Source organism: Mus pahari, chromosome 10, assembly GCF_900095145.1.
Source record: "Mus pahari chromosome 10, PAHARI_EIJ_v1.1, whole genome shotgun sequence".
Classification (NCBI taxonomy): Eukaryota; Metazoa; Chordata; class Mammalia; order Rodentia; family Muridae; genus Mus; species Mus pahari.
In genome coordinates this window covers 101,837,202-101,851,381 of record NC_034599.1, presented here as the reverse complement: position 1 = coordinate 101,851,381, position 14,180 = coordinate 101,837,202, and the positions used below count along the sequence as shown (strand labels likewise).

At 44.4% G+C, this 14,180-nt stretch overlaps 1 protein-coding gene across 2 annotated transcripts in view; it reads right to left on the bottom strand.

The window, feature by feature from the left end:
* Usp4 (ubiquitin specific peptidase 4) overlaps positions 1–14,180 on the bottom strand; it is a 44,041-nt gene that overhangs the window by 23,500 nt on the left and 6,361 nt on the right. The window contains exons 3-9 of one of the 2 annotated variants that reach the window (XM_021205920.1): positions 11,917–12,047; positions 8,609–8,735; positions 5,878–6,023; positions 5,686–5,747; positions 3,618–3,758; positions 2,719–2,836; positions 1,616–1,789 (exon numbers count right to left, since the gene is read on the bottom strand). In XM_021205920.1, coding sequence (XP_021061579.1) covers positions 1,616–1,789; positions 2,719–2,836; positions 3,618–3,758; positions 5,686–5,747; positions 5,878–6,023; positions 8,609–8,735; positions 11,917–12,047 — 899 coding nt within the window. The remainder of the gene's footprint in view (positions 1–1,615; positions 1,790–2,718; positions 2,837–3,617; positions 3,759–5,685; positions 5,748–5,877; positions 6,024–8,608; positions 8,736–11,916; positions 12,048–14,180) is intronic. The other variant, XM_021205922.1, reaches the window with a different exon arrangement.

Here is a 14,180-nt window from a genome sequence, read left to right as displayed (position 1 = left end):
GCTCACAACCATCCGTAACAAGATCTGACGCCCTCTTCTGGAGTGTCTGAAGACAGCTACAGTGTACTTACATATAATAAATAAATAAATCTAAAAAATAAAATAAAATAAAATAAAATAAAAAGAATTGCCTTTCACTGGGTGGTGGTGCACGTGCCTTTAATCCCAGTATTCCAAAGACAGAGGCAGGTGGATCTCTGAACTGGAGGCACGGACAGCCAAGGCTATGCACAGAAACCATGTTATGAGAAGAACTGCCTTCCAGGTCACCCTCTGAGAACGCAAGTCTATCCCTGCCTTCTGAGGTCCTGCCTAGAGCACAGGGACATGGGGACACAGGATTCCGGATTACATCACTTTAGCGGTCAAAACTAGTCATTTAGGGGCTGGCAAGATGGCTCAGCGGGTAAGAAGAGCACTGACTGCTCTTCCAAAGGTCCTGAGTTCATCTGACACCCTCTTCTGGTGCGTCTTAAGTCAGCTACAGTGTACTTATAAATCTTTAAAAAAAAAAACAAAAACTAAATGTTTATAGTCTAGTCTAGATCATAGCGCCCAGGTGGTGGTACACAAACTGTGATCCCAGTACTTGGGAGGCAGAAGCACATAGATCTCTTGAGTTCGAGGCCAGCCTTGTCTACAAAATGAGTTCCAAGATAGCCAGGGATATACAGAGAAACCATGTATTGAAAAACAAAATAAGCAAACAAAACTATAGTACTGAGTCAGGCCTGGTAGCACATACCTTTAATCCCAGTACTTGGGAGGCAAAGGCAGCTGCATCTCTGAGTCTGAGAACAACCTGGTCTATATACTGGGTTTCATGATAGCTGGGGCTACATAATGAGACCCTGACTCAAACAAAACCCAAACAAACACCACCAAAAACAAAACAAAACAAACAAACCAAAGCAAAAATAAAAAAAATAAAATACCCCCCCCCAAAGCTCCACAGCACTGAAAAAAAGAAAAGGACGGTCTGACGGCATGAACTTATTGTAAGTCTTAGATTACGCCTTTTTTTTTAACAGTATGAGTTCTGAGTGCCACAGTACAGAACATGACAGAGGTGAGAGAAAAACTTCTTAGAGCTGATTATTTCATTCTACCATAACATGGACTCTGTCATTACTTGCCTTTACACACTGAGCCATCTTGCTGGCCCCTCAGAGTTTACCCTCACCTAAGTCAAAACGAAAGCAAAGGGATGCCTTGGTACAATATGAAGCCACTCCCTTCAAGCCGGGCGTGGTGGCACACACCGTTAATCCCAGCACTCGGGAGGTAGAGGCAGGTGGATTTCTGAGTTCAAGGCCTGCCTGGTCTACAGAGTGAGTTCCAGGACAGCCAGGGCTATACAGAGAAACCCTGTCTCGAAAAACCAAAAAAAGAAAAAACAAAACAAACAAACAAACAAACAGAAAAACAGATAAAGGGTCTACCATGCAGGCTCAGCAGATGAAGATGCTTACCACCAAGCCTGACCATCTGAGTTTGATCCTCAGGACCTACACGCTAGAGAGACCCATTCCTGCAAGCTGTCCTCTCATATCTACACTTGTGCTATGGTACATGCATGTGTGCACAACTGCATTCGAGTGTGCACACAACCCACCTTGAACATCCGTGGTGCCACGTGAGTGTCCCTTCCAGACCACATCTGCTTGATGAGCTCTGCATAGGCCTCTGCAATCTCCCCTTTCATCCCCAGAGGGTTGTCCCTGTTGATCTCAGCCTCATACTCATCCTTGAGAAAGTACTCAGTCAGGGGGGCGGTGTTGCTCAGGCACTGAAACAGAACAAAGCCAGAGCTTGCAACCCTTCCAGATCGCATGAAAACAGGAAATACAGGCCAAATCCTTTCTGTCTGACACACTTAGAGACCAGGCTGGTTTCAAACTCTTGGCCACCCTCCCACCACAGCCTTCCAAATCCTGGGATTGCAAATATATAGAAGCATCCCAGAGTTCTGCATCTGGAATCCTGGACACTCTATTTGCATATTCTCTTGACTACCGTTAATCTGTATCCTTTCCTCATCAAAAACAATTATCATGAATTAACTATCATAGTTTTAAGTAAATCCTAAATCCATGTAGCAAAGTATCAAAATTGAGAGCACTCTTAGGAAACCCTAAACTTGCAGTTGACATTTTTAGAGACTATGACCTCCTAATTTTAGAGCTGGACTCTTCCTCACAGCCCATGTCTATCATATGTTTTTACATAGTATCTACCCAATAAATATGTGATGAATGAATAAAAAGAGATTTCTGAGATAGATCTCCCTGTGTAGCCTGAGACCTTCCTGCCTCACAAGCCCTGAGATGGCAGTCATAAACAACTGTGCTAACACAGTTTCTGTTTGGCTCTGTGGCAGTAGTGCTAGGGACTGAATCCAGCACTGAAGAGGCCTAATATGCTTGACCATGCCAAGCTAGGCCTGACTCACCCCGAGCCCTTCTTGCCTTTTTATTTTATGAGAAAGTAAGAGTCTGTGTCTTAAAAAAATATCAACCAACTAACAAAGCAATAGGTGTTTTAGGACCACAAACACTGACGATGCTATTCTGAACTAGCCAGTAGGAGACATCCTAGCAGAGACTTCTGAAGCACTACAAGGAGTTGAAGGGGGCTGGGGGGGGTGGGCCTAATACTAATTTTTCAATTAACAAACTCCAACCACAGTTTTATTCAATTAGTGACACTCCCCTCTACCTGCAAAGCAGAGTTCATGAAGCAGGTGTTCCCCAGGTTTCCAAGTCCACAGAGGCCAGGCTGTATATGAGGTGATGGGGGCTCCTGGCAATTATACGAAGCAGAGAAGCCAGACCCACTGGAAAACACAACCCACATCAGCAATCAAACCAAGTGCTGCACATATCCCTCAGGACAACTTTCGGAGCTCTGATTGGGCATTGAGATTTTGTGCCTGGCTGTCTCATAATGTACACGCCCCCTAACTTTTCTGGTCCTCCAGAGCCACCCCTCCATCTTTACTTGACTTGTCAGCCGGTGTAAGTATAGTGGAGAAATGCTATTTGGATTTTCTTCTTTTAGACTTTGGCAACTAATCCTATATCATTCTAGAAGGCTATCAGATGATAACAGGAAAGAGTATTTTAGGTACCAATATCAAGAGCTTACATTACATGAGCCACCATCCACAAGGCCATACTACCCTTCACTGGGCCCGAGTGTTCATCTACTCTTTCCTTGCTTACTCTCTTCTATCCTGTTTATATCTTGTGGCAGGCACTCCTAACATTCATAGAGAAAGGAACACAGCTAAGAGGAGAAACAGGGTCCTACAGAACTGAGAACTGCCCCCTTGCAGCTGCCATCTGACCAGCCCATCCCTTTATAAATGTTGTAATCTCCTTACACCAGCTACTCTGCCTTCAAGATTATCAATGGCTTAGACTGGAAAAACCACCAGACAGCAAAAGGACAAGTGAGCAGAGTCAGAGGGAGGAGGGAGGAATGGACTGGAGCAGAGGCCACATGCAGCATGCTCTTGCAGGCAGCTCTAATCCCACAGCTTTATTTTAGGCACAGATGAGCAGCCCAGGTCCCCTGAGAGAGGAAGGACAGCACAGTGAAAGGCCTGTTCTTACCCCCTGCTGATACCGGAGCTGTGCATCCCAGAGCTGTTAGTGCTATCACCATTTGCAATGAGAGAGGCAGACACTGAGCAATAGGGACTGGCGGATGGTTTTGAAGAGGTAGTGAAATTTCTGCTAGGTGCAGTGCTTGATCTGGAAGGGGGAAGCAAAAAACAATACCGCTGACTTTTTTAAAAGTACAGGCTCAATTCTCTGCTTTAGGTCTCGTCTCAATAAACACTCCTAAGTGTGCTTCACGGCTCATACTTGAATCCCCAGAATCAAAAAGCTTGAGGACAATCTGGTCTACATCGAAAGAGGAAAGGGAAAGAAAAACATTCTCTATTCTTGGTTACTTAAACTGCAAAGGCACTGTCTTCACACTAAGCAAGGGCTATGAAGTAGAGGGGGAGAACTTGTGAAGTTTATGGGCCCAGTTCTGGTCATCTAGGGTGGAGTGGACAGCTGCGAACTAGAGAGAGAGAGAGAGAGAGAGAGAGATTGATTGATTGATTCCCATCTGAACCTAGGCGGACTGACATCTGACGTCAACCTCTAACTCCACAAGCGTGTGTCTGCATTTACACACATGAACATACATCGTCATTCATTCATTCATTCATTCATTCATATATATTCTGTCTGTGTGTGTGTGTGTGTGTGTGTGTGTGTGTGTGTGTGTCCATCTCGTGTGATGGTTCATCAGGTTAAGACCTCCCCATTCTAACTCCTAGAGCTTGATCATTCTCTCCCTCAATTTTGTCTATATTGCTTATGAATCAGTGGGCACAAGTACTTTTCCTATTGATCTCCTTTCCTGACCCAACAAACTGTTTACTTTACGGCTGTATCCTCATGCACAACAGTATCTGATACTGCACCAGAGATCAGAGAATGTGCCTCAGGAATTCCACTGTATGTTCACTCTTGATCAACCACACCACTCCAAGAGACTCTAGCCTTCATGGAGTCTCAAGGAGGCACTGCTACTTTCCAAAAGCTGTCTCCCTTCGTGAAAATTCTTAGGCTTCAGAGTGTGGGGTGGATAGGGAGAAGGAAAGGCAAGAAGACAGAGGTCCAAAGGCCAGGCCAGCCAGCCTGTGCCTGGGTTAACACCTGTACCTCACAGATAACAAGCTGAGCACCTAGAGGGTTTTCCCTAGAGCAGCGGTTCTTAACATTCCTAATGGTCACACTCTGACAGGGTTTCTCTGTGTAGCCCTGGCCGTCCTGCCTCTGCCTCCCAAGTGCAGGGATTACAAGTGTGTGCCACCACTGCCTGGCAATGTTTATATCCTTAACACAGTTCCTCAGTTTGTGCTGACCCCCAACCATAAAATTATTTTCATTGTACTTCGTAACTGTAATTTTGCCTGTGTTTTCCCATGGTCACAGGCGACCCCTGTTTGTTTTTGTTGGTTTGTTTTGTAGATATGGTCTCCTATATATCAGGCTAGCCTAGAATTCACTAAGTACCAGAGGACGCCTTGAACTCCCCCTCCTTCTACCTGCCACATAGGCATGTGCCACTACAGCTGGCTGTTTGTCATCAGGTCAGGAAATACTCACGTCATTTCCCTGCGCTACATCCCAGAAAAAAGCCATCACTTCCTACTGCAACCTTCTAAGGGTGCACAATTCCACAAGCCACAGGAATATCTCCTGGCATAACTGTGCTTGGAATCCAAATTTAGTAGCTGAGTTGTAATCTCTAAGAGGCCACGGAAAAGTCGAGTAGGAGCAAGCCATCACCCTTACATAGTCCAAGACCTCACCCTAACCCTCCTTTCTTTCTCAAAGGCTCTAAACTACAAGTAGAAAAATAAAGGAGCTGAACAAGCACACACACAAGGCCACGTTGGCAAAGTGGCGATATCAGATCCAACCCCTTTTCTCCTCCTCACCTCTTGTCCTTGCTGGAATCCTGACAGCTATTTCCTACATGAATGTCAAGCAGGCTGCTTAAAAACTGGTGCTTTGGGATGAGAAGCTGATTTCCATCTAATTCAGAACAACCCTTTCCCTCTTCCCCTTTCTCTGCACCTATGAGCCAGGTAAATCGAAGAGAAGATTCACTTACTTTGACTGCAGGGTCTGCCTGGGCCATGTGCCATCTTCATTTTGGGGCTCAATTACTAGCACCTGAGTGAAAGGGGAAACCAGATGAGCACAATGTAACAAACCCTACTTCTGACATGCTTACTACCAGAAGCCTTCTTGACACACACCCCAGTCAGAGTTGCCTGTCTAGGCATGGCTTGAGCCCTCCTACCTGACCCTGGTACAGCCCAGCATCCTGGATAGTGTTGTCTAGCTTGCTCAACTGCTCGTAGGTATTGCTCATGTATTTGTTCCAAAGCCGTGTTTCACGCTCTGCAGGGATGTTGAAGAGCTTCCTCATCTCCTTCTCAATAGTTGCTGAGAACAGGCAAAAACATCATTCAGGATTGTCTCCAGAAATAAAGTTAAAGATACCCAAGGCAAGCTGGGTAGTGGTGGTGCACACCTTTAATTGGGAGCAGGGTACTCAGGGGCACGGGCAGGCAGATTTCTGAGTTCGAGGCCAGCCTGGTCTACAGAGTAAGTTCCAGAACAGCCAGGGCTACACAGAGAAACCCTGTTTCAAAAAAACAAAAAGAGTGGGCTGGAGAGATGGCTCAGCGGTTAAGAGCACTGACTGCTCTTCCAAAGGTCCTGAGTTCAAATCCCAGCAACCACATGGTGGCTCACAACCATCTGCAATGTGATCTTATGCCCTCTTCTGGTGTACTCATATACATAAAATAAATAAATCTTTAAAAAAAAAACCAAAAAGAAGGGAAGAAGGATGAAAAGATAAAGAAAAGTAACATAAAAGTTAGAAAACTGGAAGCTAAGTGGTAGTGGCACAACTTTCTGTCTCAGAAAACAAACGAACGAGAAAAGAGAAGCTTGCTCTATGATCATTACGGCTAGACACACACACACACACACACACACACACACACACACACACACAAATACAACCTTCTGAGTTTATTTCACCAATTTTAGATGGAGTGGGGGAGGCCACAGGAGAGATCTGAGGGAGCATGGGAGGGGGCGGAGTAAGGAGAGGGGAGGGGGAGTGATGTAATGAAGTTTTAAGGAAGAAAAAGTGACCTCAAAGCCAGGATACACACAGCCCAGCCCATGATTCAGCAATGGCTTTGTTGATGCACAGGGATCATGAGTTTGAGGTCATCTGAGCTACACAGCAAAGTTTCATCTCAAAGAAAGCGGGTGCTAGGCCGAGTGGACAGAGGATGTGGTTTAGTGTAGAGCACTTGCTCGGCATTAGTAAAAGGTCCTGAGACTGATCCCCAGCTCCCCAAAACAAAAGCCAAACCAAACAGAACCAGACATTCTCTCCTGAGATTGTTAGGGTTTTTAATTAGTTTTTACATGTATAAATACTTTTTTGACTGTATGTATGTTTGTACACTACATGTGTTTGATACCCTCAAGAGGCCAGAGGCTGTGGATCCATGGGACTGGAGTTAAAAGAGAGTAGTGGTGGTGTGAATGAGAACGGCCACCATAGGTTCATGTCTTTGAATGCATGGCCCCCAATTAGAGGAGCTGTTGGGAAGGACTGGGAGACATAGCCTGTGGAGAAGGGAACCTGGGAGGCTTCGAAAGTGCTCATCAGGGCTGGTGAGATGGCTCAGTGGCTCTCGACTGCTCTTCTGAAGGTTCAGAGTTCAAATCCCAGCAACCACATGGTGGCTCATAACCATCCGTAACAAGATCTGACGCCCTCTTCTGGAGTGTCTGAAGACAACTACAGTGTACTTACATATAATAAATAAATAAATCTTAAAAAAAAAAAAAAGAAAGTGCTCATCAGGCCCTGTGTTGCTCACGTTCTCTCCTCCTCTCTCAGGTCAGTATGTGAAGCCTGCAGAGCAGTATGTAAATACTGTCCCAGCACCACGCCATGACGCTCAGGGACTAAGCCTCTAAAACTGTAAGCTAACCCCAATCAAATGTTTTCTTTTATAAGCGTTGCCTTGGTCTTGGTGTCTCTTCACAGGAATTAAACAGTAACTAAGACAATTGTAAACTGCCACGTAGATACTACAAATTCAGTCTAACTCCTCTGAAAGAATAACCAGTGCTCTTAATCACTGAGCCATCTCTCCAGCCAATGTTATGTCTTCTGTGTATGGTATGTGACTTGTTAGTACTGGTATATGCATACGCATGTGTGTGAGTGTGTCATTGTGGGGACCAGAGGCCATATTTAGGTATCTTTCCATCTCTTCCCGTCTTTTATTTTCTGAGACAGGATCTCTCTGTGAATCTAAAAGTTCATTGATTTACCTGGGAGTGCTGCCCAGTGAGCTTCAGGGATCTGCTTGTTTCATGTTCCCCAGTACTAAGGTTTAAGATACATACCACACCTGGATTTCCTATATGGTAGGGATCTGAACTCAATTCCTCATGCCTGAAAAGCAGGTCCTTACCTGTTAAACCATCTCCCTAGCCTTTCCTTTTTTTTCCTCTTTGAAATAGGTTCTCACACTGGCCTTAAACTCTTGGCAGATCCTCATGCCTCTGCATTCCAAGTGCTGGGATTACAGGTGTTAGACACCATGCCCAATTCAAGTAGTAAAGGCTTTTATTATTTTTTGTTTGTTTTTGTTCTGAGACCATGAGTGCAATCCCTAGGATCATATAAACCAGGCACTTGGGAGGTGGAGACAGGGGCATTAGGAATACAAGGTTATGCATGACTTTATACTGAGTTCAAGCCTGTTTGAGCTACTTTGCTGGCCATTTTGCTTGCCCAAGTACTGTTCTATAGAACACAGTTCCCAGGTCTGGTTCCTCATAAACATTCCCTCATGAAGACTTCCAAGGCAGGACTAAAGACCACAGATGAGTAACAATGGTGAAAGAGAGCAACACAGCTTCCCTCTCATCAACTACAATACCCTGTATCCTTTCACCAGACATCCTGAACCCCGTCAGCTGCTTACCAATGGTGTCTGCTTTGCTAAAATGGCAACTTAGCACATTGGTGGGGTCACTGTTCTCACAGAGCTTCAGCTCCAGCAAATATACTTCCACTTTGCAGTGCTTGACAAACAGGCCATGCTCCACAACCTGTAAATAAGAGAGGCAAAGGTGAAGGAGCTGTGGTGGACATCAGGTCAGTCCTGGAAGCAACATGGCTCAGCACCAGAAGGCTAAAACCTCCCAGGAGAACCTTCTGTCAGGAATTGTTTGTTTCTGAGACAAGGTCTTATTATGTAGACTGTCTTGGAACTCACTATGTAGACTAGACTGGTCTTGAAAATCAAAGAACTCTACTTCTTCTAAGTGCTAGAATTAAAGGAAATGTATCCCTACATTTGATCTAAGAAAAACTAATTTTTATTCAATTTTACAAAGTATAGACTGAATAGCCAGGCAGTGGTAGTACACACCTTTGATCCTAGCACTTGGGAGGCAGAGGCAGGCAGATTTCTGAGTTCGAGGACAGCCCGGTCTACAGAGTGAGTTCCAAGACAGCCAGGGCTACACAGAGAAACCCTGTCTTGAAAATCAAAACAAAAAAAAAAACAAAAAGAAAAAAACAAAAACTGAATTCATCAGCATATATCCCAGAAGTTACAGTTTTTCCTACTATAATGAAAAACCAAGTTTATCTTCATCTTCAGGGAACCAGAGAGAGAGAGAGATCTGTGTGGACACACCAGGACCTATAAGACATGTCTCAGAAAGTCAGCTTTGAACAGAAAACTCTCGCTTTGGCCCTTATAGAGTCTATCAAACCCCAGCAGAATGCTGACACTCTACATTGACAGCATTTGCAGACCTCTGAAGAAGGCTGTATGCCCACAATGTTGATTCCTTAACACTCTCAAGGGTTTCAAACTGTCAAAAAAAAAAAAAAAAAAAAAAGGAGTTCTGAAGCCTCGCATGGTGACACAAGACTAATCTCAACTCAAGGGATACTGAGGCAGAAGGATAACGAGTTCAAGGTCAGCCTGAACTACACAGTAACTTTGAAGCCATCCTAGACTACATGAAACAGTTTTGGGGTTTTTTTGGTTTTTCGAGACAGGGTTTCTCTGTATAGCCCTGGCTGTCCTGGAACTCACTTTGTAGACCAGGCTGACCTTGAAATCTGCCTGCCTATGCCTCATGAAACAGTTTTTTTAAAAGGGAGGAGGTGGGTTGGTAGTCATCCAGGTTCTGATTTGTTTTTTGTTTTTGTTTTTGTTTTGTTTTTGTTTTTGGAGACAGGGTTTCTCTGTATAGTCCTGACTGTCCTGGAACTCACTCTGTAGACCAGGATGGCCTCGAACTCAGAAATCCGCCTGCCTCTGCCTCCCAAGTGCTGGGATTAAAGACGTGTGCCACCAAGCCCGGCTGAGGTTCTGATTTGAAATGACTCCTTAAGAATGCAGCTCTTAGAGTTCAAATCCCAGCAACCACATGGTGGCTCACAACCATTCTTAATGAGATCTGACTCCCTCTTCTGGGACGTTTGAGGACAGCTACAGTGTACTTACATATAATAAATAAATAAATAAATCTTTAAAAAAAAAAAAAAAAGAATGCAGCTCTTGGGCTGGTGAGATGGCTCAGTGGGTAAGAGCACCCGACTGCTCTTCCAAAGGTCCGGAGTTCAAATCCCAGCAACCACATGGTGGCTCACAACCATCCGTAACAAGATCTGACCTCCTCTTCTGGAGTGTCTGAAGACAGCTACAGTGTACTTACATATAATAAATAAATAAATCTAAAAAAAAAAAAAAATGCAGCTCTTCGCCAGGCGTGGGGGCGCACACCTTTAATCCCAGTACTCAGTAGGCAGATGCAGGTGGATCCTGAGTTTGAGGCCAGCCTGGTTTATACACTAAATTACAAGACAGCCAGGATTATACAGAGAAACCCTGTCTTGAAATATAAACAAAACAAAGCAGAGAGAGAGAGAGAGAGACAGACAGACAGACACACACAAATAAGGATGAAGCTCTGTCCTACTGAGGAGAGCATACAACCAAGCAACATGAAAATGTATGTAATGTCTATGGATCAGCAGTCCTGAATGGGCTTTTATGATTCCTTTCTAGTAAGAAAAGCTAATAGCTGAGAGACAAGGCAGTGATCCCATGTGTTCTGACCACCAAAGGCACTAAGCTGTGGCCCTCAGTGTGTGTGTCTCAGTGAGAACTTGAGGAGTCCTCCTATGCATATGAACACCTACTTTTTGTCTACTCAGCAGTACAATCAGACTCATGGGCACAAGGGAAATGGCTTTAGAAAAGTTGTTAGGGGGCTGGAGAGATGGCTCAGTGGTTAAGAGCACTGACTGCTGAAGGTCCTGAGTTCAAATCCCAGCAACCACATGGTGGCTCACAACCATCCATAATAAGATCTGCTGCCCTCTTCTGGAGTGCCTGAAAAAACAACAGTGTACTTTAATCAATAAATAAATCTTTAAAAGAAAAGAAAAGAAAAAGAAAAGTTGTTAGGTAAGCAAGGTGGCTCACACTAACTATCTCAACATCCAGGAGCCTCAATGAAAAGGCTCCAAACGGTGAAAGTTCTAGGCCTACCTGAGCTATAAAAGGGAGTTCAAATTTAGCCTGGTAACTTAGTACACCACCATCTCAAAGAAAAAAAAAAAAGAGGGCTGGATATAGCTTAGTGCTAGGACACACAGTGAGCCATGTGTGCGGCCCTAGGTTCACTCCCAATCCTGGGGAAAAGGGAGCAGTGCAATGAATTCGTTTATGTCTACACAGCCCAACTGAAGAGCTGGGCTCCAAGTACTATGGCATTCCAAACCAGCAGGCAGCTCTTGTATCTGGAGGCCACTTAAGAACATCCTGAGTTACTCACAAACACTTCATATCCCAGAGACAAGTAGAAATAGTCACTCAGGCCAAAATTCCATCATACAAGAGGCAGATGACCAGAACAAGACCAGTCTGGGCTACACAGAGATCCTGTCTCAGGAAACATAAACAAGGTCTAAAGCCCGGTACAGAGGGACATCTTTAATCTCAGTACTTGGGGAGAAGAGACACAGAGATCTCTGAGTTTGAGGCTAGTTTGGGCTACATAGAAAGTTCCAGAACTATTAGTAAGGGATACACAGAAAAACCCTGTCTCAAAAAGAAAAACAAACCCAAAAATATCACAAAACAAAGTTTCAACTCCTTCATTTTCAACCATTTAACCATTTTCATCCTCCCAGGAAATAGAGAAGTCGGTGTGCCCAAGGAGAACGTACACACACACCAGCAGGTGTAACAACTTGTCAACTCACTTTTCTGACAATAGGCTGCTGGCCCTCCACACAGCCGTACCAATTTAGCAATTTATTCCAGGCTTCGGTTGGGAGCAGCACGTAGTCCAGCTCATCGATTAAGTGTTCCTTCAAGGTCTGACTCTCGGGGTCTGGAAAAAGGAAATCAGGACATAGCTCACTTTTCTTTTCCCAAAAGTTTCTTTCTGTTTGTTTTTTGAAACAAGATTCTTATGTATTTTTTGTAAGATTCAACAGGAACAAGCTCAATATTCCAAAACACTGTCACTGGCCACAAAACAAAGCAGACTTGCTCACTCTTTATCCTGAGTCCTGTTCTATGAGGAACTTGTATCTCTTCTATGATTAGAAAAGTGAGCTGAAGTCCGTGGTTCATCCTCATAGTCTCTGCTCCTCACGAAGATGAGGAGGAACCGAAGTTAAAGGTCAGCTTGGGCAACACAGCCAGACTCCATCTCAAAAAGAACAAGGAAGAAGGATGGAGAGGAAAGGAACCTCTGTTCATTTTCTTCTTTGGAAGTCAAATGTATTGAAGGTGGACTAGAGCACCATAGGTTAAAAATGAGTCCGGGATGGTGGCTCACATCTATATTTCCTGTACTAGAGACTGAAGCAGGGAGCTGGAGAGATGGCTCAGCGGTTAAGAGCACACTTCTCTTCCAGAGGACCGGAGTTCAATTCCCAGCAACCACATGGTGGCTCACAACCATCTGTAATGGGATCTGATACCCTCTTCTGGTGTGTCTGAAGACAGCTACAGTGTATTTATATACATAAAATAAATAAATTTTAAAAATTAAAAAAAAAAAGTTCTTGGGCTGGTGAGATGGCTCAGTGGGTAAGAGCACCCGAATGCTCTTCCAGAGGACCGGAGTTCAATTCCCAGCAACCACATGGTGGCTCACAACCATCTGTAATGGGATCTGATACCCTCTTCTGGTGTGTCTGAAGACAGCTACAGTGTATTTATATACATAAAATAAATAAATTTTAAAAAAAAAAAAAGTTCTCATGGACACTGTGTAGAATGGAAACTAAATATGTAACATGTTAACATGCATTTTACACCCATCACAAAGTTATAGAAACACTCTCAGCAGAGAATCCAACAAGACTCATCCCCTGCCAGCCACAAAGTATACTCCCTGCTAAACCTGTTTATCAACACCCACGGTGAGGACGACAGAAGTCACTGTTTTCAGACCAGTGAAGCCAGGAAAGTACCCGTGAAGGTGCAACTCAGCTGTAACCCAAGGCAGATGATTTTTTTTTAAAAAATAGGAACCAGGTGTGCTAGCACACACACTTGATTCCAGCACTCAGGAGGTAGAGGCGGGTGCATCCCTGTCGAGTTCCAGACCAGCCAGGTCTATATAGTAGCATCTTGTCTTAAGAAGAAAATTTAAAAAAAAAAAAAAAAAGAGAGAGAGAAGATGACAGGCATGGTGGTAGTATACATCTGTTAACCCTGTGCCTAGCAGACGGGTCAGGAGGATCAGGTGCTGCTAGGCTATCAGCTACAGAAGGAGTTTGAGGACTGGAAATGTTCAACACATAACTGGAAACGAGGAGGTTGGAGGTGACTCCACTGAGGCGCCGTCTCTGTTTCTCTGACAGTCAGTGCAGAGATGCCTGGTGACTTCAGTACACCTACAATGTGCTCTACTTCACATGTATCCTGCCTAGCCTACCTCAGGCTTCAAAACAAAACCTAAAAAACTGTCCAATTCAGTAGACAGGTGGAAATAAGAAGAGCTGCTCTGCAGGTGGCAGGCTTGTTCCCTGCTGAATACATCTGTCAAGCAGTCATTCTCACACCATGATGCCCAGACCTAGAACCCCACAGGCTCTGGAAGGCTGAAATAGGACTGGTCAATTCTCAGGCCAGCACAGGCAGTAGAGAGAAACTCACAACTCCCACCCCCACCACCCCTCCCCCTCCACCACCACCCTGTCACCATCACCATGAAACAACAAATAAGGAAACAAAAAATTTTCCTCTTAACCAGACATTATGGGGGACATTTGCAATCCCAGCACTATAGTTAGGAAGACTACAAGTTCAAGACTTAACTAGGGTATATATGTAGTTCTGGACCAGGTTGAGCTACAAACTTGCTATGTATCTAAGTTGTATACCAAGACCATGCCTCAAAATAAGTAAGTTAACAAATAGAATTATCTTCCTGATAATTGGAGGTAGATTCTAGAAGTACAAGAGTTCAAGGTCAGCCAGGTGTGGTGGCGCACGCCTTTAATCCCAG